The sequence below is a fragment of the Solanum lycopersicum genome, chromosome 4, assembly GCF_036512215.1.
Source record: "Solanum lycopersicum chromosome 4, SLM_r2.1".
Taxonomy (NCBI): domain Eukaryota; kingdom Viridiplantae; phylum Streptophyta; class Magnoliopsida; order Solanales; family Solanaceae; genus Solanum; species Solanum lycopersicum.
The window spans coordinates 13,381,190-13,408,388 of NC_090803.1; the positions used below are offsets into that span (position 1 = coordinate 13,381,190).

At 33.1% G+C, this 27,199-nt stretch overlaps 1 protein-coding gene across 3 annotated transcripts; it reads left to right on the forward strand.

Moving 5' to 3' along the window:
• The first annotated feature begins 19,913 nt into the window (after positions 1-19,913).
• On the forward strand, positions 19,914-24,614 carry LOC101258745 (ATP-citrate synthase alpha chain protein 2). Of its 3 annotated transcripts, XM_004237292.5 has the most exons (13): positions 19,914-20,120; positions 20,197-20,300; positions 21,800-21,976; positions 22,076-22,237; positions 22,352-22,432; positions 22,663-22,714; positions 22,796-22,910; positions 23,016-23,097; positions 23,503-23,598; positions 23,701-23,802; positions 23,946-24,062; positions 24,146-24,262; positions 24,392-24,614. In XM_004237292.5, the coding sequence occupies exons 2-13, from the start codon at positions 20,202-20,204 to the stop codon at positions 24,455-24,457; spliced, it is 1,266 nt and encodes a 421-aa protein (XP_004237340.1). In that variant the 5' UTR covers positions 19,914-20,120; positions 20,197-20,201; the 3' UTR covers positions 24,458-24,614. The 3 variants fall into 3 exon arrangements, with proteins under 3 accessions (XP_004237340.1, XP_010319669.1, XP_010319670.1); XM_010321367.4 differs by lacking the exon at positions 22,076-22,237 and having other exon boundaries at positions 19,919-20,120; XM_010321368.2 differs by lacking the exons at positions 21,800-21,976; positions 22,076-22,237 and having other exon boundaries at positions 19,920-20,120.
• Positions 24,615-27,199: the final 2,585 nt, after the last annotated feature.

Below are 27,199 nucleotides of genomic sequence, written 5' to 3' on the forward strand. Positions count from 1 at the left end.
CTTGGCCTCACTAATCCAGGCGCGCTGGAAAGTATAAGAAGCACAAGGTGACTGGGAGATAGAAGTAAAAGAATGTGTACCTAAAGGCCCAAAGGCCAATCTGCAGGAATCGTCTCAACATCTATCTTTGGGGATGCATCCACAATAGTTATACTTCTCTTGTGTGCCTCTTCTTGCGTGTACTCGACCTCTATACATTGGATGTCTGTAGAGGATGTGGGAGTGACCTCAATATCTCTCATGTCATAAATAGGAACTTCAACATATGTTCACAACTTTGTAATCAATACCGAGAATTAAAGGGACGTTTGCATCTGCATGGACCTCCTTACCATCTCCTGCTCGATGATCAGTCCCATGTCGATGCTCCTCCAAATATGATCAACCCAAGGCAGACCACTTTGGGATGGTGGAGGATGGACTCATTCTAGGATTGCATAATGGAGTTGTTGATAGAAATCAAACCAGTACGAAAAGACAATACTCAAGTCCTTATTCTCAATGTGATCTCCTCCCGCTATCCACCTCGGGGTTGTATCATAAATTTGAGAGCCAAGCAAGACTTTTAAGTCATCTAAAGACAGAGTAGTAGCCAATCCCTTATATGTATGTTAAGAATTTATAGCTCTGTTAAGTGCTGTATTAAATTGATCGGCATTGCACCTTACATCCTTCCCTAGGACCATCACAAACTTCACTGGTCTGAAGGAACTGTTCTTCTCATTTCCATTAGGTACTAACTCATTGTATGTTCTGTATAACTCCCGGACCCATGTAGGAACATAGGGACCTTGGGTCTTTTTGAACTGCTCGAAACTATAAAACTGGAGTGTGTCCCTCACACAAGAGTATATATTCACTAAGCCCATCGTGGATAGAAGTTTCTCCTAGCAAATTGTCTGCAACCCATCGGCTTTAAGTAAGTTGAGTAGCTGGGGAGGAGGAACTTGTACTTATGACACTGGGACAACAGTCAGTGCTAGAGCTGGCACTGTATCTGTTGTAGGTTGGGTAGACGCGTTGTAGGTTGGGTAGCCGCTGAAGCTCTTGATGATTTTCGACAAGACGTAGCACGGATATCCGCCCACCTGGACTGTAGAAGTTGGTCATCATCAAGCTTGGGAATGCAACTTAGAAGTCAAATGACTCTCCCTCACTGCCAGAGTTCTGCTCTAGGACCTCGGAAACTGGTTTCTTGTGTTTGTCCTTGCCTCCTATGGAAGGTAACATCTTTCCCTTTTTAAGGGTATTTGCTGCCCCTTCATTTATCACTACGCCCCATGTTATTTTACAAGGCAGAATATCCTAGTTTTTTCTAGATTTCTACAAAAAAAACATCGTACAAAGTTAGTAACATTTCAAAAAACTCACCAAAAATATATTTCAAACAGACTCGCCAAAATGATCAGTGAGTCGCTGTTTCACTTTGGCAAGCCGGATTTGACCAGAAATTCCTTTAAAAATTTGTATGTTGGCGAGGGTAGGGGCCTTTGGAAAATTGTCTATAGCGTTCCGGTGGCATATACAAGACCGTCCAAAGCTACAGTGCATTAGGGGTTCAGTGAGCTTGACCCGGCTCGCCAAACTACTCAATGTGCCTACTTTTACCCCAACGTCCAAAATCAACCCCGCATACCTGAAAAAAAATCATACACTTGATCAATTAAACCAAGACCTATAATGCCCATGCCACCAGAGTAATCAGACATTCCACGGTTTTCCCAAAATTAGCCATTTAACAACTTTAACCCTTACAAATGACTCCAAATTCTCCATCATTAAGCAAAGAACATCATTTAGCACAAATATGGATACTCAGACTACACCCAACAAGAATTAAGCAAAACCCCACAATTATATATCAATTTTAAAGATGAATTTTAGGAAATTAACAACTTAGGCTATTAGGCACGATTCAAAATTGAAATAAGTAGCGAAACACACATATATGAATTCAGAGAGGCCAAACACACATCACTAAGAAAAAAACAATTTCAGGTGAGTTTAACCACTAATTATGAGTTTCGAGGTTCAGAAAACCAACCTTTGATGTTGAATAAATGAATTGAAAAGCTAGGTAGAAAAGAATTCCAACTCCAAACACAAGATTAATTATTAACAAGTGGTAAAAATAAAAATGTAGAAAATATAGTGCGGGTGTAATTATGGGAAGTTAAAGTGATGGAATGTGAAAGAGTTTGAAATTTTAAACCTTTGGACTTCAAAAAACCATACAACTCTAACCCTATCGGCGACATTAATTTTGCTTGCCGAACCACTAGGTGACACCCCAAGTGGTCACTTACCTTACCAATTTTTACAGGACCTCTAGTTGATGTGGGGGTCTAAATGGTAAACAAAGTTGGGATCGTTGACCGACCTCTTCGGTGAGTCGTCTATTGGGCATTTTGATTGTCAACCTTAACTTTTCAAATGCATTTTACACTTCAACTTTCACAATAAACACATGATTATTTCTACAACAGAAATAAATCAAATAAAAACTTGGGTAGCCTCTCAAGAACCACCTTAGTTAACTTTGTGGCAAGACACAAGTCCTCACTCAAACTTCATTCTTGGGGTTGGTCATTGTGTCACTAGTCAACCCCCTTTTGCTGTCTCAGATTTAAATTAGATGAAATCAACCTATTTGGGTCTCCAAGTGCTTGATAGAGACGGACTGAGAAGTAGTCGTTTGGCTAAGGATCTATACATCTTCCTTCATTTCCTTCAAAATTTTATTAATTTTTCAACCTTGTTGAGAATATGAGAGAGAATATCCTTAGACCGACCACCCTTAGAATCTTTGAGATTTTAATGCTCTTGGGGAGGGATGTATTTGTCATTCTCCCCATCTCTTTCCTTCCAAGTGGGATTATGATTCATTTACTCTCTATGACGATCTCTCCAACCTTCATAGTTGTTCCAACCTTGGTTATCACCCTGCCTCAGGTAGTTTGAACGATAGTCACCTCCTTGGTTTGTTTGGAAGTTCACCTCCTCATTATAAAACACTTTAAACATCTCCTTTACGGGGTTACACATCAAACACCCATAACATTGACATTTGTTGTGCCGACTCCAATGATATTTTTCAAAAAAATGTCAATGAGTCATGATCTTAGCCATGTTTTGATCACTTTTTTTGTCTTTCTCAAGTTTTTCCTTATTTAATTTAAATGTGAGAGGAGGGAATTCTTGTGGGTGTACCAAGTCATAATAATTTTGGTCATACAATCCAAAACTTGGTATGCTATAATGTAAGGTTTTTGCATCAAACCTCCTAGGGAAAGTTTGTTAGCTACGCCCTTGTTCACAGAATCAAGTCTTCGGTAAAAATATCACAACAAAATGTTATCGAGAAACCATAAGTTGGGCATTTCAGCACGAACTTGTTATATCTTAGCCAAGTCTCATTATTTGGATCACTCTCCAAAAGAATGTAGCTTTGGATGTTGTTCCAAAGTGTCATTATCTTCTAAGCAGAGAAAATCGCACTTGAAATGCGGTTCCAAACTCTTCCCACAAAGTGATGGAGTTTCTTGGCAATTCAGCCAACCACTTACATGCTTCTCCCATTGAAGAAAATGATAACAACCTCAAATGGATTGACTCTTGGGATATTTTCTTGAAATAGAATGACCATAAACATTAACAAAATTTCTTATATGCTCATGGGGATTCTCATGAACCAACCCACCAAATAACCCTTTCAATTGTAAGAGCTGTAACATGGTGTTTGTAATGTGGAACATAGTGTTTCCTTCGGTCAGAGGCAATCGAATGGCACCAATTCACCCATTAGATGAATTTCATTAACATTCAATTTATTAACATAGTTGAGGTTATCGATGTCATCTTGGTTGCCCACTTGGCTAAAATTGCTTCCATTGGCACATATTTTCTCTGTTTAAAACAGCAAGACACAAACTAAAACAAAAAATAACTAGATTCAACTATGACTAAAAATAAAAAAATTCAACTTCACCAAAAGAGTCTCAAACAACACCAGTCCCCCGCAGCGGCGTCATTTTGATTAAAGTTTCAAGGATACTTCATCAAATTCTACATGTAAAATATCACTAGTCAGTATCAAACCTAACTAAATGAGGGTTGAATTCAACAGGGAGTGTTACATGTTTGAGAATTAATTAGGAAGTATATATATGGTCAAATCAGTTATAAGAATAAACATTATCGAATAAAATCACAATTCAAATCAAGGGATGACACGAATGTCAATAAGGGGGTTTAGGCTGGAATTTATAAACTACAATAGCAACAAACAATACGAAATAACAAATGAGATGGAACTTTGGGATGTGATTTCATTATAGGGTAATATAGACAAATGGGGTAATTGCAATTATTGGCAAATAGCAAAATATTGGTTAGTAAGCTAGACTATAAAGGAGATAAGCTTTCTCTTGAATAAATTACCCTGAATCAAGTCAATTCCTATCGAACATCAACAAGCACACAAAATAAGGACAGCCCGCACCTAAGGAAAAGGACTTAGGGATTACTCTCTGAAGCTAAACCCATGGAAATCCAATATCCACAGAACATTAAGCAATAATTTTAGTTTTAAAACCTCTCTGTCGAACAAGCCAAAAACACAAGAGTAGAACTGCATTTGCAACTATAATTATTCAATTAAACCACAATTAATGATTAAACTCACTTCTAAATAGCATTTATCCTAACAATTAGAAATACTCATACGCTAAATCATCTCATAATGACATAATCACACCACAAGAATTGAGGTTTTAGCTAGACATCATAAAATGATAAAAATTGTTACCAAATTGGGTTTCCATCAACTGGTAAGATTGATTTTGTTCTTACAATTTTCCAAATCAAAGAATATAAAAGACCCACTTCCAATTTCTCAAAAGTGAAAAAATTCAATCTTAAAAGCTTAAATAAAAACAAGGGAAAACTTGTCTTATAGTTCAAAACTTAATAATCATTTGTTCTAAATAGTAATTGATTATGAATAATTACACTAAACTAAATGTTCAAAAAGGTAATCATAGTCGAAAAGAATGTGTTGCGAGGACTCACTTGGCATAGTAAGTTGAGCTCGGCGATCAGCCCTTCGATCAATTCCATCGCCTTTCTTCCTTGGCCTTCAGTATCGTCAAGGTCTGCACCTTTGGGCGATCCAATACTGCATCGCGGAACCACACAGCGATCCACCGACAACTCTTTTCCCTCACCAACTTGGTTCTTTCTTTCAATGCATGTCACATGGGAACTTTAGGTGGTCAAGCAGTTGTTCAACGATTCCCCAAGTGGATTTGACGATCACCATGCTTTTTGTTCTTTATTTCAAACTAGTGTTCTTGATTTGTTCCTCAATCCATAGACTTGGAAATCAAGGGTGTTACATCAATTATTTGCACAAAATAAGAATTTGAGGAAACTAAATCAATCTAAATAAATCCCTTACTGAGCCCGAATCCTGAACTCATCAACATGCTTTGGGCATTTCTTAAAGTTCCGAATTTACTAGAAACAACCTCTCTGTTATCAGAAGGTAGAATTTGACAGAAGACAAAAGTAAGCTAAAGCTTGATCATGCTTAGTATTATGTTTTGTTTTTCTTGAATATGTTAAATCCCTAATATTTCTTATAGTCTTAGGATGGTTCGATTGTTAAATTTTTTTATTTTGTCAAAACTTCTATTTTACTAAGGTTGTTAATTATTTGTAGTTAGATAACAATTGAAGTTAATTAAGTAAAGGAAAGTATAATGAGCTACAAATAAGAAAAATTAAAAAAATTTGAACAAGTTTTGAGAATTCAATTAGCTAGAGAGTATAACTGATTAGTTACCTATGTAAAATATGCAAAACGAATTTGTTGATGAGTATATAATTTCACTAACGAAACATTAACTTTTAATTAATTGAATTCCATTTGTTTATTTTCTTTCTTAATTGTGTTTATCTTATTAATTTAATTTAGTTTTCCTTAGAAGTATAGTCAACATTCTAAAATATTTGTGGAGGATTCTAGGTTTGATTTAGCATAGCATAAGTGTCATGACTAGGTAAGAAATTTTGATCATCTCATAACACATTTGTAATAATTTACTCATGACTTTTTAAAAAAATTGTGAAGTAGTTAATGATTTAATGATTGTTTACTGAAAGATGAGATATCAATTTTTATATCTAGGAATTCAAATATTTCATCCAAGGATTGGATGGATTTAGAAAGGTATAGTAAAGAGTATATTGACGGTTTTGAATCTTTCCTAGATTTTGCTTACTCTTATGAAGATCCTCAAGGTGAGAAAATTCAGTGTCCATGTGCAAAGTGTTGCATTATTTGTTGGACTCGAAGGAATATAGTGTATGATATTCTAATATGATATGAATTAGTTAAAGATTATACTAGATGGATCAATCACAAAGAATCGGATTTCAAGTTGAATATTGATGATGATATAGATTATTCATTAGATAACATTGATGTGTTTTTGATTGATTAATCTAGAGATATTGCTAATGAAATCAGTTCTATGAAGGAAGAAATGAATGAAATGAGAGAATAAATATGACATTTGTTGATTCAATTGCTACAAAACAACTCTAGATTTAATGTTAAATATATACCAGGGTTTGTCGGATCTAACCTTGTTGGCCCTGTTGATGCAAGTAGCGCACAAGATGTAAGAGGCCAAAATCTTCCACGTTCTTCAGGGTCAATTCATGGTTTGGTTCTTCAAAAGATATTTTATGGTTTTTTAAAAATGTTCCTGTATAAAAAACTATAAGTTAGAATAGTAGTATGCTAAAGAACTATATCCTATGTGACTATAAATTTGTGATAGTTGGCTAATCAGTCCTCTCAGTTTCTCTAAAAGTCTTCTTTGTGGAAGTTGGATTATTAATGCAGTTAATTTGCAAGATTTATAACTTTATGTTTGATTGTTTAAAATTAGATCTATCTTTTGGCATGATTGAACTTGAATTTATATTGAGGAACCTCTAAAGGTTTTCACTTGCCATGGGTGTAGTGTTGTTGGTTCCTTTAGGATTTTCTCTCTTCTAAAACCTCTCAATTGTATTTTCCTAAACTTTGTATATTTGTTCTTCATTCGAATTATCCTTTTTTTTTTGTTGATGTGTTTCCTTTATTTCTTCCTAGCATTGGAAAACTTCTAAATGGTTGGTGGGGAGGAGTGTTCGGGGGTGATTCTTAGTTGAATCGCCTTTTGGGCTTTTACAATTGAAACGGTAAAAACTTTGTTCTGCATTTAGATCTTTGAGAGGAAAACTATAATTTCTTTCCTCCTTTGCTCGAATCAGTCCATCTTTTTCGTGGAATTTCATTTCGTTAGTCCAATCCATTTTCTTTTTTAGAATTTTCTATATACATTACATCATCTTTTCGCAAAATCAAAGAGTTGTAGGACGAATTTTAGGCATATTTTTTGTTGAATATTATTGGTATTAGTATTGCGCAACTTATAGCCTTGGCCCGGTGTCCGGTCAAACTTTGTTGGTAGTGTTCCAACTATTCCAAGTCTACTCAATTGAACTCCTAATGTTAGGTTTAGTTACCGTTGGGAACTTTTGGGAGCAAAGTTTTATAGAGATTTTTTAGAGAGAGAAAAAATTCAAGAAATGAGGAAGCTATTTCTTAGCTTTGAGATGTCTTGATTTTGGTGCTTGGTTTGTGTTATGCTCTTTTTCATATAGTGTGTAAATATTTATTTGTAAGAGCTGATTTTTATTGTGAGGAGTCAAAAGATGAAAACATTGAACATGGTTTCTATAAAATGTTTTGATTTGTTGGAAAAGATTTTATTTTTATTTTTAATTTCATTTTAAATGTATAGGGTAATAATGAAGTTTATCAAATTTGAAGGGTCAACACAAGTCAATTCTATCTCATTGAAGTTGATGATGAAGAGTTTTTGAACTATTGTAAAAGTTTGAATACATTTGATTTGATTTTCTGAAATATATTCATTGCTAGATAATATACATATTTAGAATATTTTTTTACAAGTACGTGTATGTAAAAAACATATTATCTTGAAGTTTATTGAAAAAATATATATTTGAATTATTTATTAGTTGATTTTACGCTTGAGACAATTTGTTGCAAAACAATATTGTTGTTTTTTAATTAGAATATGACATATAAATATTTTGTAGCCAAAATAATATTACAACACTTTCAACACTTAAAAGTTTAGCCATAGACTGTCAATTATATAGCATATTTAATGTAAATTGTGGTATGCACATGGGCAAGGACTACACTTCAATGTATTTTCATACATAATATAGAAAAGGTAACACTTTAATATCGCGTGCAATCAGGAAGCAAAAGTTAGGCTTAAAAGTGTACTTGTATGCGATAGAAATGTTCCTATATGAGGTACTACAAAGCATGGCCTTTTGTCTTTTCGGCTACGCTTTTAAGTGTAGCTAATGCGGAAACACCGGAAAAGTGTTGGCTAAACTCTATGGTTACGTTTCTTTCAGTCACCCCTAGAAAATCATGTCTTAAATTTAAAAAGGTGACCTTTTATCAAAGCCCACACTTTTTTAAAGTTTAGGTCATACTTTTATAGGGTGGTTGTAGACATCAAAATGTTGTAGTCTATCTGATTTTGCAATCACATAATATCTTTGAATATCCCCCTCAAGTTGTAGCATGAATTGTCGAAATGTCCAACTTAACAACTTATGAAACTGGTCAGAAGCAAGAGACTTTGTGGTATAACAAGCAACTATTTATTTAAAAAGATATGATGAGTTATAATTATCTTTGATTGTACTTATTCTCAAATAAAGTGACAATCTATTCTTGTGTTCTTGGTACATTTATGAGAATTAGGATTGTTGTTGATATGGACAGCAGTTTGGTTATCACAAAAAAAATATGTATTGCATGTTTTACTTGAAGATTCTGTAAAAATCGAAGCAACCAAATAATCTCACTAGTAGAAGTGGTCATAGCTCTATATTCTACTTAAACAAAGGAGCAAGACACCAAAATTAGTTTGTTAGATCTCCAAAAAATAGTTGATTTATCGAGAAACACAATGTATCATGTACTACATCGATGTATCATTAGGACACCCTAGCCAAATTGCATTACAATAAGCTTTTGTAGATAGTGTATTCAAAGGGAATTGAATCCATTAATCTGGATTTCCTTTGAGATAGTGTAATATTTCATAAGTGACATTACCTTGGCGCATGCATATATTGGCTAAATACATGACCAACGTAGCTTAAATCTGTATGAGTGATGGTGAGTTAAAATGTAACTCCCTTAAACGAACTAGTGTAAACTAGAGATTTATGATTGTTTCTTGAGTTAATTTTGTTATAAAAGGATATATTTTAGTGTCCTCAGGCAGTGTATGAAGTTTGGTGAAGTTTGGATGTCAAACGACCAAGAACGTCCATGACATTCGCAAAGTGTGCCTTAGAGAGAGCTTGTACGTCTTGATGTATCTAAGTTAGTTTTACATGTTTTGTTTGCTTGATATTGATGTGGGATGTTCATAAGACCTAGAATATATATTTAGGGGATTAACATTCGGGTAAGACCCCACCTAGGACCCACAAGGGGGCCCTCGAGAAGGGCCAAACAGAAGGACCCAAACTGCCTTGCAGTGTCCACCAACGAGGGAAATCAACGGCCAGTAGTTCAACCAATGGCCCGTCAACTTGCCTAGTCGATCAGATAGAGCTAAGTTTCAACCCACGAGACCCCACCAACGGCCCGTTGATGGACAAACAGTCCGTTTGTTAGGTCTCGTCTGTGAGCCTGCCAAAAGTTGTCCTTTCCTGTGAAGGTTTGGTGTTTTGGTAAATTCTCCCAAGCCTTTGATGAACCTAGGAAGTTATTTTTAGGGTTATTTTGATGTAATAAAGTTTTTTAAACCCTAAGACCAAATTTTAGACTCATCTTCCTAAAACCCAAAAACCCTCCCTCTTAGAAGACTTTCTCAAGTCACCATGGATGTTACAAGTCAATAAAAGCTAGCAGGGGTGTTGATGGTCAAGTTATTCATCGAAATCATTGGGGTTTCTCTTATCTAAGGTATGGTATCAATCCTTGAACTTTCTTCCATTCAAGGAGCCCATATCTAAAGGATTTCAGAAAGAGTTTTTCAATCCTAGTTTCTTCTATCTTCAACTCTAAATATGGATCTTCCATGAAAATGTTTCTAATGATTTAAATATAATGTTTGTAAGGTTAGTTGGTTATTTTAATAATAAACTTCAATTAGAACATGTTAAAGCTTTATGTCAAATTTTGTCTTAAGGAATGGGTTAAATGAGCATGAATCTGTAGTCTTAAAGCTTTGGTTTCTTTGAGTTGATATTGTTGTTTAGATACTTCCCTAAGGGTTATATTATGATGAAATGTTGAGTAAAATGTTGTAGGTGTTTAAACCTTGTATTAAAGGGTAAGTTGGTTATGTTGTTTAGCTTTAATTTTGAAATGCTCTTGAGTGGTATGGTCTACCTTCTTGGTGGCGGTGTTTATTTGACTTCTATGAAAGTGAAGTTACTTATTTATTGTGAATGAGACCATGAAGGCTTGTTATCTGAAGTAATTACAAAAATGATGTTATTCTTGTCGTGCTTATTGAAGTTATTATGTGAGTAGGCTAAAGAAGGTGCCTAAATGAAGTACATGATTATGTAAATCATGTAAAGTGTGTGATTTGATCAATGAAGGTCTAAAGCATGTATAGAAGTTAATGTAAGTGAAATGATGCTTATGTGAAAGGTATGCTCATATGTACACACACTCACACTTGAATGAATGAATAAGCTAAGTTGTTAAAAGGGGAGTTTTGGGGTGAACAGTCTTCGTGATTTGAGATGAAGTGTTTAGTATCAACCCAGTACATCCTAAGATCTTTCTAAGATAGGTTGGAGGATGAATGTCATTCGTGAGTTGAGATGTTGTGTTCACTAGTTACCCTTAACCTATAGTTTATAATGTTGAGAATCCGTGGGAAGTTATGCCTTGCACTGATATGACATGAAGAAGAGGTGGTTACACTTCGTAAGTTGAGTTGTTGTACTCCAATGTACCTCTTTACATGAGTACTCTTAGTTAGTAGAAAATGAGTTAGTAGCAATCTCCTTATCCCTTAAATATGTGCCCGCATAGGTGTAGTTATTGGACAAGCCGTGTAAAAGCTAAGAGAATGATCTTAATCTAGGAAAGTGAGGATCCCTCATTTGGTAGGGATTAATATCTGAATTCCATATCTAGCTCTCATGGTCTATGTCGGTTAAGCTAATATCCCATAAAAGCAATGAATGTGCTAAGTCTTTTAAAAGAGTGTGGTACTTAGGGTAGGTAGTGGAATGGGACGCTATTTATCCATTGCACTAGGTAGGAATTCCGAAAGAGGAGTCTTGGTAAGTCTTATTTGAATTGAATGAACTAAGTCTCGTAAAAGAACGTACTACTTAGGGTATGTAGTGAAATGGGGCTCTATCTATCCATTGCACTAAGTATACCTTCCGAAAGGGGAGTCTTGGTGCCAAGACTTCTAAAAGAGTACACTACTTAGGGTAGGTGGTGGTATGGGACGCCATCTACTCATTGCACTAAGTAGGAATTCCGAAAAGGAAGTCTTGGTGTGTTGTTTGGGTGTTCTTCTATTTTCTTGCAAATGAGTGGGGGCTTGTTCTCCTGAGGTGAGTACGCCAAAAAGGGGGTAGTCTTAAGGATATCTTATGTGTGTATTGAAGGAGACATATGCGTACTTCCTTCATGTCTTACCTTAGTGTGTCTTAGGATGACCTTAGTTAGGAAAACTCCGATGAAAATGAGCTCACTTCCTCATTGATAATACCTTGGAATTACACTAATTTAGAGTCGTTTTAGTTCACTGTAATGTTAAAGGAAATTTGATGTAAATGTTAGCTACTTTACTGTAAAGTTTGGAAAGGTTACTTTCAATTGCAGCTGTTGATAAAAATTATGGAAATCCTTATCTAAGTTTTGAATGATGTTTCTTATATTGTTTTGTTTCTAAATTCATGAATATTCTAATTATTTGGCATGAAAGTACTAAAATGTCCCTTTTTATGTTTTTGCATATGCCATACTTATTACATTATTTTGTACTAACCCCATACTTTTCTATACCCTATAAGTATAGGTTTTGGAATCAAGGTTGAAGTTTAGAAGGCAAGCTTGAGATTTGATTCTCTCAAGACAAAGTATGTCCTCATATATTCGAGGGCATAGTTCTTTTTTACTTTAGTTTTGTATAAGTTCTTATTATGTATTTCTTTCAAATGTAAAGGGTCGTGTCCCTAAGTAATTTATGTCGTGTCTTTAAGTTGGCTTGTGACAATGTGATTTTTCTAAATATTTTTAAAATAATTCCTTTTTATATTAATTGTCGTGAAAAGTTTAATTTGCACTACTTTTCATGTCATATGTAGTGAACGATAGTTAAGGGCTTGTAAAAGACCTCAAAGGGTCAAGTACGCCCGGTCATGACCCAAGGGTTCTCCCTAACTTCTAGGGGTACTTTCGGGTCTTGACATAAAGCAAGCGTCTAACAAGACAATGATTTTTCCCAGGATCATGAAAAAATTCTCCTGAATCAAAAGAAATCTTATGTTGTTGATCCATAGGGGAACTCGATGTATTGTAACCTATAACTTTACTCTCCTAAAATATCAAGTACATAGTTACATTGCTTAGTACCATGCTTGTTGGTGACCTTGTCACCTCAATGCCAAGAAAATATTTGAGCTTTCCAAGATCCTTGATATGAAATTTTTCGTATTAAATACTCTTTCAAATTGGATATTTTGTATTTGTTTTGATAAAATGAGTTTTTCTTTTATATATATATATATATATATATATATATATATATATATATATATATATATATATATATTTCTCAATCTTCACTTATAAATGTAAGTTATGACATTTCAAACATTATAAGTTTCTCCAAATATCAAAGATACAGTACAACGCAAATTCTTACTAGCAAATTCATTTAACCAATCCTAATCAATGGGAGTTCTTTTTCTCTTAATTTTGTGTCAATTAAAACAATGCAACATAAATTAAAATGACATGTTCACTACAATATCATCTTGAATTATCTTAAGCTATTTCATTCATTATAATCTAATTTAATAAAAAGAATAAAATATGTAAAAGGTCATAAATTGTCTCTTAAGTGTATTTTAATAAATAAGTAAAAATAAGTATTTATTATCCAGTGTTGTGAATACCGAGGAGAGCCATTCTCGCTAGTCTGCACTAACGCGAAGCAAGTTCAAATAGGCGACCCAAGGTGACCTGATGGCAACGGAATGGAGGTGCCACTTTTAAATTTATTTTTTAAACGATTTAACTTAATAATATTGTCAAAGTTAGGGGTTTTTTATATTTTCAAATTTTCATCATCATAATTCATGTTCTCTCCTTGCGATTCCTTCTCCACGACTCCACCTTCAGTCCCTACTCCTCTTTGTCTTCCTCTCGAGTTTCTTCTCTTCTTCGTCTCTGCACAAGTGGCTTCCAGCCGCCAGGTATACCTCTTTTTCTTCTTCTTCTATTCAGTTTCTCTTTTTTTTGAGTTCTCTACTTCTCTTCAACTTCAAGATCAGTATGCATTTTGTGAAGATTGTTGTTTGTTGATCTGTAACACTGTATTGTTGAGAGGTTAAACATCTGTTGAGTTTGTAAGTATTATACAATTTAATAGTCTATGATTTCCATTTGTCCAGTCCTCTTCTTCGTTTCTCTTTCGTATTTCTTTTTGAATTTTGAGATACAATAGCTATTGCTCCACTTTTTTCATTTCTTCTCCTTCTTCCCTCTATTTTTTCCCTGTTCACTACTAGCATACTACCGTTACTAATTATTTTTTTAAAAAAATAATTCTTCGATAATTATTTATTCATTTGTCCATAAAAAGTGAACTGACTGAATTCAATGGAGGATGCTAGCAGAGAGAGGGACATTGGGTGGAATTAAGGTACTCAAGGAGAAATGAAAGATTCGGTTGATTGTAAATTTTGTGGGAGTACATTTAATGGTGGAATAACTCGACACAAGCAACTCTTAGTGGTTTATTTTAAGAATGTTAAACAATGTACCTCTTGTCCATCAGAGAATAGAGAAGAAGTAAGAGCGTATATGCAAAATAAAATCGCCAATAATCTCAAATTTTAAGTGAGGCAGTCGAAAGAACATATTGATAGTGATGATCTTTACAAAATGGATGAATAAGCGGAAATGATGCATTCCTCCAAACTCAAAAGATATTTTCTAGTGGAGGTGCATCATCCACCGAACAGAATGTGACGAAAGGCTCTATGAATCTCTATTTTTTGCAGAAATCAACACAAAAAGGAGGCTTTGAAAAAGGAGGAGGAATTTATAAAAACAAAAAAAATTCTAAGAGAGTGTGTGGTAAGTGCTTTCGCAATTTGAATGTATGATGTGGGCTCCCTTTTAATTGTGTTAATCACAAATCATTTGATAAATTTATTGAAACAGTAGGAAAACATGGCCCCATAATGAAGGCTTCTACATTCTATGAAGTTAGAGTTACTCACCTAAAATAAAAGGGTGAAGAAATTAGAAAAAATTATTCATGAGCATAAAGTGTAATGAACAAAGTTTGGATGTTCCACTATGATGGACACACGAAATGGTAAAATGATCATCAATTTTTTGGTGAATACTCCAATCGATAGTATATTTCTTGGTTCAGTTGATGCTAGCAATGAATCTATTGATTCCACCAAAATGTACAAGTTGTTTGAAAGCACTATTGAAAGAACTGAAAATGTTGTACAAATTGTCACCGATAATGCTAGTGAGAACGTTAAAGAGGGAAGTGTGATGATGGGTGCGTACCCACACATTTATATTACTCCATGTGCCTCTCATTGCATTAACTTGATGTTTGGTTACATATTCAAGGTTAAGTCATATGCTTACGGTAATATCACTCTCCTATCCATTAACTTTCTTTATAGTCAATATTTAATACTCATTAGCTACTAAGTAATATAATATAATCTTTCTGTAACAGCTTTTTAGAAGTCCATCAAATCCATTCTTACATTAGTCAAAGACCATTGTTGTTAAAGTTTATGAGAAAGTCCACCAAAGAAAGAAATTTGGTGAAACCGGTCAAGCGACATTTGTAACGGTCTTCTTATCTTTGAGAGATATGTGAATACAAAGAAAAAACTTGAGAACTTTAGTCCTCTCAACTGAATGGACTTCAAGTAAATTTGCAAAGGAAACTTGGAGGAAAAAAGTTGTCAATCTTATTATTTCTGTGTACTTTTGGAATGACATTGTTCGAGCACTTACAGTTTGTGGTCATTTGACAAAAGTTCTTCGTTTGGTGGATGGGGAGAAAAAACCATCAATGTGTTATATTCATGAAACAATAGATAGAGCCAATGAAACTATTGCACGAGATTTCGTGGAGTTAAGAAGCAATATGAGAAAGTGTTTGAAATTATTGATGCAAGGTGGTCTTACCAACTCCATCGGCCTTTGCATGTTGCAGGCCTTGTTTTGAACCCATGATTATATTATAAAGCTCAATAAGATGGAACTATATTACAGTCTTTGTGGACTAAGTATTATGAATCTGTTGAGAAGATGATCTGTGATACAACAATACAAAATTTACTAGTCGCTAAGCTTTTTAGGTACAAAATGACGGAAGGACTATTTGGTTGTGCTCCGGCCAAAAGAGATAGAGACACAAGATCACTGGTTAAGTGAGTTGATTTAGATCTTACTTAAATTATTTGACTTATTTATACTCTTTAACCTTTAAATTAATTTTATTATAGTTAAATGGTGGTCACTATTTGGTAGTGAAACCAAACTTGCAAAAGTTTGCTAAGAAAGTATTAAACTTAGCTTGTAGTTCATCCGGATGTGCGCGAAATTGGAGTGTGTTTGAACAAGTAAGTGGAGCGGATTCATTCCAAAAAGAGGAATAGGCTTTCACTATCGCGTCTCGATGATCTAGTGTACATTAAGTATAACAGAACAGTGAAACGCCGTTCTGATGATCGTGATCTCATTGATCCCATTCGCTTGGATAACATTAATAATTCAAATGAATGGTTAGTTAAATGCCCCAAAGATCAAGATAATGAACTAGCATATGAGGATGATGATCTTACTTAGGATAGTGTTGCTACGACAATGGAGCGGATGCGAGTATCTATCATCTTAGGGGACTTTCTTCAAGATCAAGAGCACTTGACAAGGGACAAGGAGTAGAAACTACTTCTACAAGTTCAACTTCAAGTAGGACTGGACACGAGTTGATGAAGAATACGAGGAGGAAGAAGATGATAAGCAATATAATGATGTAGAGGATGTTGATCTTCAAGAGTTGGATAGTTTTGAAGAAGAATAAACTTTTAAAGTTTAAGTATTGTATTTTGAGTTATTTGGTCTTTAAAGTTTTAGACTTTTTAATGTCTACTATTAGTTTTTGAATTTAATATGCTAATTTATGTTATTGCTATTGAGATTCTAAATTTCTATATATGCAATTAAATATTTTTAATTTTTTATATTAATTGGCGCCTTTATTCAAAAAGGAAAGTGCCTCGCCGCATGGCAATGTAGAGCCTTATCACCTTTTGTCGCCTCTCGTCGTCCAAAAGATTGGTATTATCAATATAGTTAGCCAACAAAATGAATGAAGAAATATGTGTGAATGTTCTCATAGACATTTTTTCCCACAATAATTTTTTTTTAAAATTGTGTCTATCTATGCATGATAAAAAAAATATAAAAATTATCACATATCAATATCATAAAAAATTATTTATCATTAAATTCAAAAATTAAAAGGAGAGGAAAATACCCTTCTTAAAGCCAAATAGAAATAACCACAAATAATCAACTAAAATTTTATAAAACAAATTACATTTTAAAATAATAAAAATTATTAATTTTTAAATAGAAAACTTTTGAATTTTAATTAAAATATAAAATGTATAGAACAGTGTAATACTGGTGGAAGTCTTTGCAAAATTCAAACTTTATTTAAGTAAAAGTTATACATATTTCGATAAAAATGACAAGATCCTATTATATGACTCTAATAACATTTATGTCAAACTTTTCATGTTCATTTTTTTACTTAATTCTGAACTAATTATTACTCACTCCAGTTTAATTTAGGAAAAATTGTACGTAATAGCAAATTAATAACCTAAAATAAATGGAGTAGCTATGGTTTGATTTAATTGTGCTCCATAGCAAACGTTTGCAAAAAATTGTTAGGTGCCTCTTTCTCTCTAATATCTCGCTCGTCACTCTCCATTATTCTCTCGCTCACTTCCTCACTTTTATACAAACGCAGGTGTATAAAAATTATTTCTAATTGTATAAAACAAAGAAAATTATATAAATACATATATTTTTGTTCTCTTATCTCCCCTCTTCCAGATCTTGCTCGTCACTCTCGTCTTTCTCACTTATACAAACAGAAGCGAAATGTATAAATTGTGTTTCTGTTTGTATAAAGCGTGAGAAAATTGTATATACAGATGCAAGTATATATATTTTCGTCCTATGCACTTATAATTATCCAATAAAAATACTCTCCTGCCCAGTTTCTTTTGTCTTTCTCGTTTTATACAATTTTCAAATTGTATCTAATTTATCTCTTCCTCGTTCTATACAATTCGATTCAATTGTATATTCCTTGTCAAGTCTCTTTTATCTCTCTCTTTCTTATTTTATACAAATTCAAATTGTATATAATCGTTATACACACTTATAATAATACAATTCATTTTATACACTTTATTTTTGTACAGTTCTCTGCCTAAGTGTCTTTCTCTTTATTGTTTTATACACTTCGTTTTATACAATTTGCTTCAACTGTATATGTATAGCGAATTATACAGTTTATATGTTTGCTATGGAGCGCAATTATACAAACTTTGCTATAGCATACAAATATGAATTTTTTAATTGTTATATGTGAAAGTTGCCCTTTAATTTATCTATTATAATTTTAGCTGGATTTAAAACATCAAATATTTTTTTTACTTTTTTCGATGTTAAATAGAATATATGTAAAGTGTATCAAAATATCTTTTAATACACATTTCACGTGAAAATTTAGAATTAAAAACTTGCCAACATATGATATGTTTTATTAATCAATGTAAAATAATAAACATATTAATATTATTTTTATGTAAATTTCTACACAATATATTATAAAACTAAAAGCTTAATATACTTGATCAAGTTATAGAGATAATATTGTGTATTGCTAATACTTTAATATTCCCTAATAAATAAGTTAATAATTTGTATGATTATTTTTAAATATGCATTACAAAATTCATATTAAATCTAATTAGTTAATTTTAATTAGAAAATATTATAACATTTTTTAATATCAATGCAATACACGGAGATATATACTAGTTAGTACATAAATATGCTCTTTAACTTGGTCTCATTTTACATTTATACCCTCCAAATTTGAGTGTGCACAAGTAGACGTACACTTAAACTTGTATAAAGTTGAACTATAGACACATGAGTCCTATGTGGCCTAATACACACGACACTATGTAGGACGCAAATTGCCATGTAGGATGCCACGTAGGACGCGTGTGTCTATTTATTTAATTTTATACAAGTTTTAGTGACTACTTGTACATTTTCAAAGTTGGAGGGCATAATAAAAAAGAGGTAAAGTTAAAGAACATTTGTGTAATATGCCTAATTAGTACACTGAAATCTCTATAAATGAATATAGGTGAGACCATGGAATTTTATTATTTTATAGAGATATTATTTAATTGATAAATTGATATTTATTTATTTAAAGAACAATTTGAGACTTGATAAAGATTAATTTTGATTATATTAAAATGCTTTGTATCTTACTAATTTATATATCATATTTATTGATTTTAAATTAAAAAATATCAGACATACAATACAACGAATACATAAAAATCATTGTATCGCACTAATTTCAACCTTGTAATGTTATGATACTAAGAGCTTTCAAGATGTATTATCAAATAAATTTTATTCTAGGTTATTAGAAGGTTATGTAGTGGGACAAACTTATCCAATAAAGATCGATGTTTTGGATGCTATCAATTTGCAATCTCTGTTAGGACAACTAATGTTCTGCAAGAGACAATATCAAATTATTTTCACCATTGTAAAATTCGTTATGGGGATGCAATCTCAGAGAATTTGAATGAACATACATGTGAAAACGTCATTCATGAACTTGATGTCATGATTAATGATCTCGACTATCAAAAATGAATATCAATATCCTGTTGGATTATCCTGGTGAAAGTGATACATGTTAAAAAGTCCGGAACTTAGAAGAAATTATAGATACCATTGGAAAAAGTAATGTTGATTATGAAGTTGAAGATGTAACTATACGTTTGGAATCTGTTACGCGAAACGAAACACTTATCACATCTAGAACTTTTCAGAATTTTATTGTACATTTCGAAAAGACAACATTGATGTTGTTGAATCAATAAGAAAAGTTAGCGATGAACTTCAACTAGATTTAAATTTTAAGAAAAATAAAATATAATAGAATCATATTTCACTAAATTATTTTTGATATATGATATTAATGGAACAATATAATTGTATAGGGGTCATCCGAATATATATTATTTTATTATGTTATTAAAATTTATAATTCTTTTCATTGATTCAAATTGAGAGGGAAGGAAAATATTATTTTAGAGAAATTTTTTAATTTATCGACTATTAATTTACAGAAAAGTTTTTATGAGTTGGTTGGTCGACATGGATGGGTAGGTAATTTTCTCGCTCGTGGTTCATATTTGCGCTGTCCATCGCAGACAATTACTTCCCGCTAATGTACTCTATGATTCTAGTTTTTGTATGTGACTATATACTATACTATATTTTTTAATTAGCCCATTTTTTTATAATGTAATGTAAAGCAGCCATCTCTGAAAATATCATCAATATCACAACTATAAATATAGTGAGTTGAATCCCAATATTCTTACAAGTTCCATACAAATTCAGCTTTTTAACGGTAAAGATCTCAGCTTTTTTGCTTCTTTTTTTTGTTTGAATTTTTATGTTAATTATGAGTTTTTGGATCTAAACAGAGAAAATGGCCCGCAAGAAGATCAGAGAATATGATTCGAAAAGATTGTTGAAAGAACACTTTAAGAGGCTTGCTGGTTATGATTTGGCCATCAAATCTGCCCAGGTAACTCAAATCAATGAATGACCTTGTGATTCAATCAACATTACCCCTCACCTAAAACCCTCTTTTCTTTTTTGTTCTGGTAGCTGAATGCTGGGCAGTTTTAGGTTGCTTTTATTAAAATTAGGCCAACTGTATTCGATGAAATGTAGGATGGAAAATTGAAATTATTCGAGTTGTTGTAAGTCTGGAGCATTCATCATATATTGCTCATTCTAGTAAAACAGATCTGGTTGATTGTTGATTGATTACCTACTAAACTCAAGAATAGTAGGTAATGGGTCTTGCTTAATCACTGCATATGAATCAGTAAGTACAGTGGCGGGAGCCACATGTTTTTGAGAGGATTTCATCGGAAAAATTGATATAAGTATTTTTTTAGGTGTGTTTGGTATGGAGGAAAATGTTTTCCATAGAAAATGTTTTCCTGGAAAACAAGTAGATTTTGGACTTATTTTCTCATCTTTGGTTGGTGAGTAGAAAATATTTTCTAGAAAATATTTTTAGTGTTTGATTTATGAATGAAAAATGTTTTTGAGAGACATCTTTTATTTTTACTAGAGTAAAAAAATAATTTATGACATTGAAAATATTTTTCAAAATTATTATGTTTTTGGGTGGTGATGGGGGTGGGGGCGGGGGAGGGGAGGGGAGGGGAGGGGAGGGGAAGGGATAGGAGTGAAAAAATAAAAATTTGAAGTTGATAGTATTTTGAAAAAAGAAAATTAATTTTTTTGGGAATTGGGATGGGTAGGGGCTGGTAGGGGGGCTGGCCGGGAGGGGGGGAGGGGTAGGAATTTAAAAATAAAAATTTGAAGTTAAAAATATTATTAAAAAGCAAAATTAATTTTTTGGGGAGGGGTTGGGGTTGGGGTGGGCTGGCTGGTGGGGGCAGGGTCAAGGGTCAGTTGAAAAAATAAAATTTTGAAATTGAAAATATTTATTTAAATTGATGTTTTTCCCAAAAAATAAAAGTAATTTGAAATTGGAGGAGAGTTATGGAAAATGTTTTCCTTAATTTGTGAAGGGAAGTCATTTTCCTTAATTTTGAGGAAAATGAGTTGATTTGGAAAACATTTTCCGAAATTTTTGTCCCAACCAAACGTGGAAAAATTGGAAAACATTTTCCAGAAAATGTTTTCCTTCCTACCAAACACACTCTTTATGTATATTTATTATACGTATTGACATCCCAAGGCTTGTTCATGAATTTTAGAATCCTTAATAAAAGTTCTACCTCCTTTATTGAATTCAAGTGTGTATCTTCTTGAAGTCTTTCATTTTTTCTAGTATTAAGGGCTTCAAAAAGGCGAGCTAAATGAGTTTATTCTGTGGTCCAGACGCCAGGCTTAGATTCATTTGGAGGTTGAAGGACTAGAGAAAACAATCTCTCATGTTACTTGTGACAATTATAGATTGCATTAGATGATTTATTTGAAAGAATGCGGAAACTTATTCCTATGTGCAATATGATGATGGTATTTTTCCTTTTGATGTCTTAGATTACAGAGTCAACTGATTTGAATGAGCTTGTAGAGAAAGAGCCATGGGTTTCTTCAAAAAAATTGGCGGTAAAGCCTGATATGTTATTTGGGAAGCGTGGAAAAAGCGGGCTAGTTGCCTTGAATCCTGATCTGGCTCAAGTTGCTCTTTTGTTGAAGGAACGGTTAGGCAAAGAGGTCATTGAAAATATTATTTTTGTTATAAAGAGAACACAATAAGTACTTAATCCTGAAACACAGAATTTATATCATTAGAATGTATTTTCACATTAAAAGGTTGACATGAGTGGATGCAAAGGGCCCATCACAACCTTTATTGTTGAGCCATTTGTACCTCACAATGAGGAGTTTTACCTAAATATTGTTTCAGACAGACTTGGTTGTAGTGTTAGCTTTTCTGAATGTGGAGGAATAGATATTGAAGAGAACTGGGACAAGGTGCTTGAAATGTGCCTATATTTTGTTACAAGTCAACAGAAAAATGTTATTTTTTGATATGTTCAGTATTTTATGCATGTCTATTGATTCGACATGAGATCGTGTAAAATCCAGGTTAAGACAATCTTTGTGCCAACAGGGACATCTTTTACATCAGAGATTTGTGCACCACTTGCTGCTACTCTACCACTAGAGGTAAATGTTTGAGAAAGCCACAAATTATGAAAATTTTATCCTTGCAACCCATATTTTAAAATTCATTGTCAAAATGGAGCATTGAGTAATGATTTTCTTCTTCAAAAAGAAAAAAAGGCAAAAGGGAAAATAAGAAAAGGTTGTACATACTAAGTTTATATATCATATTAGTTTCTGCAATGTAATCTGAAACCACTGATATTGATGTGAAATTCACTTGTGTTGTACAGATTAAAGGTGTAATTGAGGAGTTCCTCAAAGATGTCTATACTTTGTTTCAAGGTATGTTGTATACCCAAGTTTCATTATCACATCATTAATAGCCATGGATTTGCCTGAGCCTTTGAATATTCTTTCTATCAGATCTGGACTTTACATTCCTGGAGATGAATCCTTTCACATTGGTCGAAGGAAAGCCTTATCCACTGGATATGAGGGGAGAGCTTGATGACACTGCTACTTTTAAGAACTTCAAAAAGTAATCTCTTGGAACACTGGCATTTAGCCGTCTACTGCTTTCCAGATATATTTGAGTATTGTATGCATGCATCATCATTATAACAATATATCTTTTGATCTGCAGGTGGGGAAATGTTGAATTTCCATTGCCATTTGGAAGAGTGATGAGTGCTACGGAGAGCTTTATTCATGGGCTGGATGAAAAGGTATTTCTTGACACTTTGGCATTTAATTAAGAAAAGCATAAAGGACGAAAGACTTGGAATTGCCAATCCTCTCCCACTCCCCGGAAGTAGAAAAAAATTTATCTACCCGGTCTTAATAGTCCCTCTTTTGGGAATTGTAAGAGATGAACAACGAAACAAACAGCTGTTGTTGAATCTTCAATCAAAACGTTTAGAAAACCTTTTCAAGTAATACAAATTCAAGAAGAGGAGAAAGGTGATTCTTTTATTGTAGATGTGTACTGCATGTTTCTTGGGCATGAAATATTGAGCATTACTGTGCGCTACAAAGTGTTCCTCATCTAAACTGAGTCAGTTGAGGTAGCAGATGGTTCTATGAACAATTGTCAACATGTTTAAAGTGTTCAATTCATTGTTCTATTTCAGACAAGTGTATCTTTGAAGTTCACAGTCTTGAACCCCAAGGGGCGAATTTGGACAATGGTTGGTGGTGGAGGTGCCAGTGTCATCTATGCAGATAATGTATGTTTCTTTCCTTTGCAAAACTTATGCCCAATGTAGATGGTTACTTTGACTATCCTTCTGTTGCTGCATTCTTTTATTGCCATGTTGGGTTACCTTCAGGTCGGTGATCTTGGATATGCTTCTGAGCTCGGTAATTATACCGAATATAGCGGTGCTCCAAATGAAGAAGAGGTCTTGCAGTACGCGAGAGTTGTAATTGATGTAAGAATAAAGTATTTGGTTAACGTAATAGGATATACCATCATAGTGAACCTGTTATGGCATTTTCTTGGTATATTTGTCTAGAGAATGAAAAGAATTTTTTTATTAGGAGAAAGATACTCATTTCATTGCCAATTATGTAGTGTGCAACCGCAGATCCTTATGGCCGTAAGAGAGCCCTTGTGATAGGTTGGGGAATAGCCAACTTTACTGATGTTGCTGCTACATTTAGTGGTATAATTCGAGCTCTGAAGGAGAAGGTACGAAACCATCACAAATCATAGCCATCTTCAATATGTCTTGTAGTAACTTGGGTACTTCTAACTCGGCGTTGTTGTAACAGGAATTTAAACTTAAAGCTGCAAGAATGCACATATATGTTAGAAGAGGTGGTCCAAACTACCAAAAGGGTCTTGCAAAAATATGGTCTCTTGGGGAGGAAATTGGCATCCCAATTGAGGTATGAATCGGTATCCAATTATAACTAGTCTAAAACCATATATTCTTTTTCAATAGCATCAAGCAATTTCGAAATCACAACTTAAGCATCATTTTAATCTTTTTCCTGTCTGTTAATTTGTTGTTGTAGGTATATGGACCTGAGGAAACCAGGACTGGTATCTGCAAACAGGCTATTGAGTGCATCACTGCATAAAGCAACCAACTCTGCTAAATTGTTTTGGTTTTTTTAGCTTTGTGTTATCATAATGATGTTGTTTGTGTCTGATATAAAAAAGAGTGCTTTGTAATTTAGCCATATTACATTCGCAAATGGGCTCTAATAATAATATCTACATATTCATCTTCTGAAAGTATTTTGTGGCATATTACATTATATTATATCTATCTACATCCCACCATCCATAATTACGTTAGCGCTCAAGGAAATTTATAAATTTTTTTTATCGGTTTTACTAGGTTCTGTACACATGCGTTGCATATGTGTCCCATAAAAATGTTTATTCGATTAATATATTTTCAACTAAAACATGTATGTAATACTAATAATAATAAAATGTCATCCTAATAATAAATCGTTGTAAATGTCAAATGGGGGATGCATTTTAATGTTAGAAAAAATACAATAATCACATCATTCTTAAGGCTTTAATCATAACAATATAGTTAAAAAAGAAATAAGTTTGAACGTGGAAGCGGAATTAAGAAGAAGAGAGAGTTGCTTGGAAGGACTTGTTTTATTATGAGGGAAAACTCTCAATTTATACAAGAAAAAACTTACTATTTTGGCCAAGTGGCCGACACTACTTTACACATGACCTTTTTTATTTCGGCCGACACAAGAAAACAAAAAACTTTTTACATATGGCCGACATACTACTATTCATAACTTTATATTCATGAGTAGCTAAATTGTTTTATTCCTAATAAACTCTTGTTTGATTAAAATTTTTATCATGTTTTAATAATGATTTAATAATCATCTCGTCTGGTCACTACTATGGTTTTCTTCTTTGATCAGTTACCCTAACAGTGCCTCAACTCTGTTTACTCCCCTAATCGGCCTTCTTGCCTAACAGTTTCAACTTTAGGATGACATAGTCTGGGCATACTTCGTCTACTGCAAATTCTTCTTTATTCATTATGATTTATGTTGTAACTTATATCATGTTGTAATTTATATTCTAGGCAATTTATTTGAATTTCTAGAATAAATGTAACTTTTCTTTGTGCTAATATTGATTTATTACATACTCCTGCTAACATATTTTCTTCTAGTCTTTCTTTTCTGTATTTTAACTCTCGACACCGTCTCTCCAACAAATAAAAATTCAAAAATCTTTTCCACAGACTTAAACTATATATGTAAGTGTTTCACTATTTTAACTCTTAACTATAGATGAAAATGATAATATTGGAAAGGATATTTTAAAGTTCTCAATTTATTTTATGGAGGTTATGAATATAAAAGCATGAGGATTATGAAAATTAAGAGTAACAATTGAATATGTAAATAGATACTCCCTTTTGTCCCTAATTACTTGTCAATTTTTGAATTGACACACCTATTAAGAAATAATATTGACATAGTAAAATTATCATTTTACCCCTATTAATTATGAAGTGGATGAATTTAAAACTGTTTTTGTTTTTTGGTAATTCTAGTCATATTACAAGATTTTTAATATGTACTGGTTTGAAGCTTAGGACATGGACATAATCCTATGTCTCAAAGCTCATCACCCTTTGCCATGTCCAGGCAGGGGCGGTGCTCGAATACCCATTAATTTTTGTTGACCTATATATACTTATATAAAAGTTTGAAATAATATATACAATTTAATTATGAGCACCCAGTACACTAGTAGTTGTATGGTTCAGTGGTCATTTGAGGGAGCTAAGGTTGATTATTGCATCTATCTCTTGTGTTTTTGATTTCCACTCTAAGCATTTCTTTAAAAATGTTTTGAAGACTAACTCTTCTATAGACCTTTTACTTTTCACTCCTTATGTTAATTGTTCTTTTCATATTTCTTTTGTTTCCTTTTGTTATTCAAAATAATATTTATTATAGTGCTATTAATATTTTTTGCTATAGTGTTTTAAGTTAATTGTTAGATAATCCATAAATTTGTTTATTTGCATTTTGTGACGGTAGTCAAGGGAGCACCCACTATCTTAAACTCCTGTATCCACTACTGGCCTTGTGCAGGCTCAATGCAAGAAGTTCTAATAAGGATAAAAATTTAGTTTATGCATAGCATTAACAAGTTTAGAAGCCATGCTACTTCTATAATGAACTTTATGAATAATTTGTTTTATAATCTCCTCTATGTTTCTGTCCTTTTGCTGAAAATTTTGTCTAATTCTTTTTCCATATGTAGTAAATAGTTGCAACTCAATGTCATTCTATATACTTCATATTGTTTTCCTTGTAGCATGCATTGTAGCCTATTCAATCTCTTCATTCCACCCTGGTGATTGATAACCATTGACGTAATTTTTGCAATATAACATTTGCCACACTGCATGTGAATATTAAGTGTTGGTGTTTTTCATGATCTGCTTTGCAAATGAGCAAACTGTATTTATCCCTCATTTGTCTAGCCTATCTTTTGTATACAGTCTCCTTTGTATATGCAAGTATAGGATGAATGTCCATTTAGGGCTGCCTTGGTTATTGCATATCATTCTTCTCCATGACACCTTGTTGAGTTCACCTCTAAACTTATTGTACATATCCTTACATGCAAATATTTCTGCCTCTGTAACCTTTGTCGTTTATAATCTAGCTTCTGATATCCAGTGCCTGCTTGTAGAATTTTTTTCACAATCTAAGAAACTTGTTTATCTTGTAATTCTCATGGTCTCCTATCTTAGAGGTAGTAGTATGGACTCATACAATCCACAACTTATTCTTTTTTCTTAGATAAGTCCC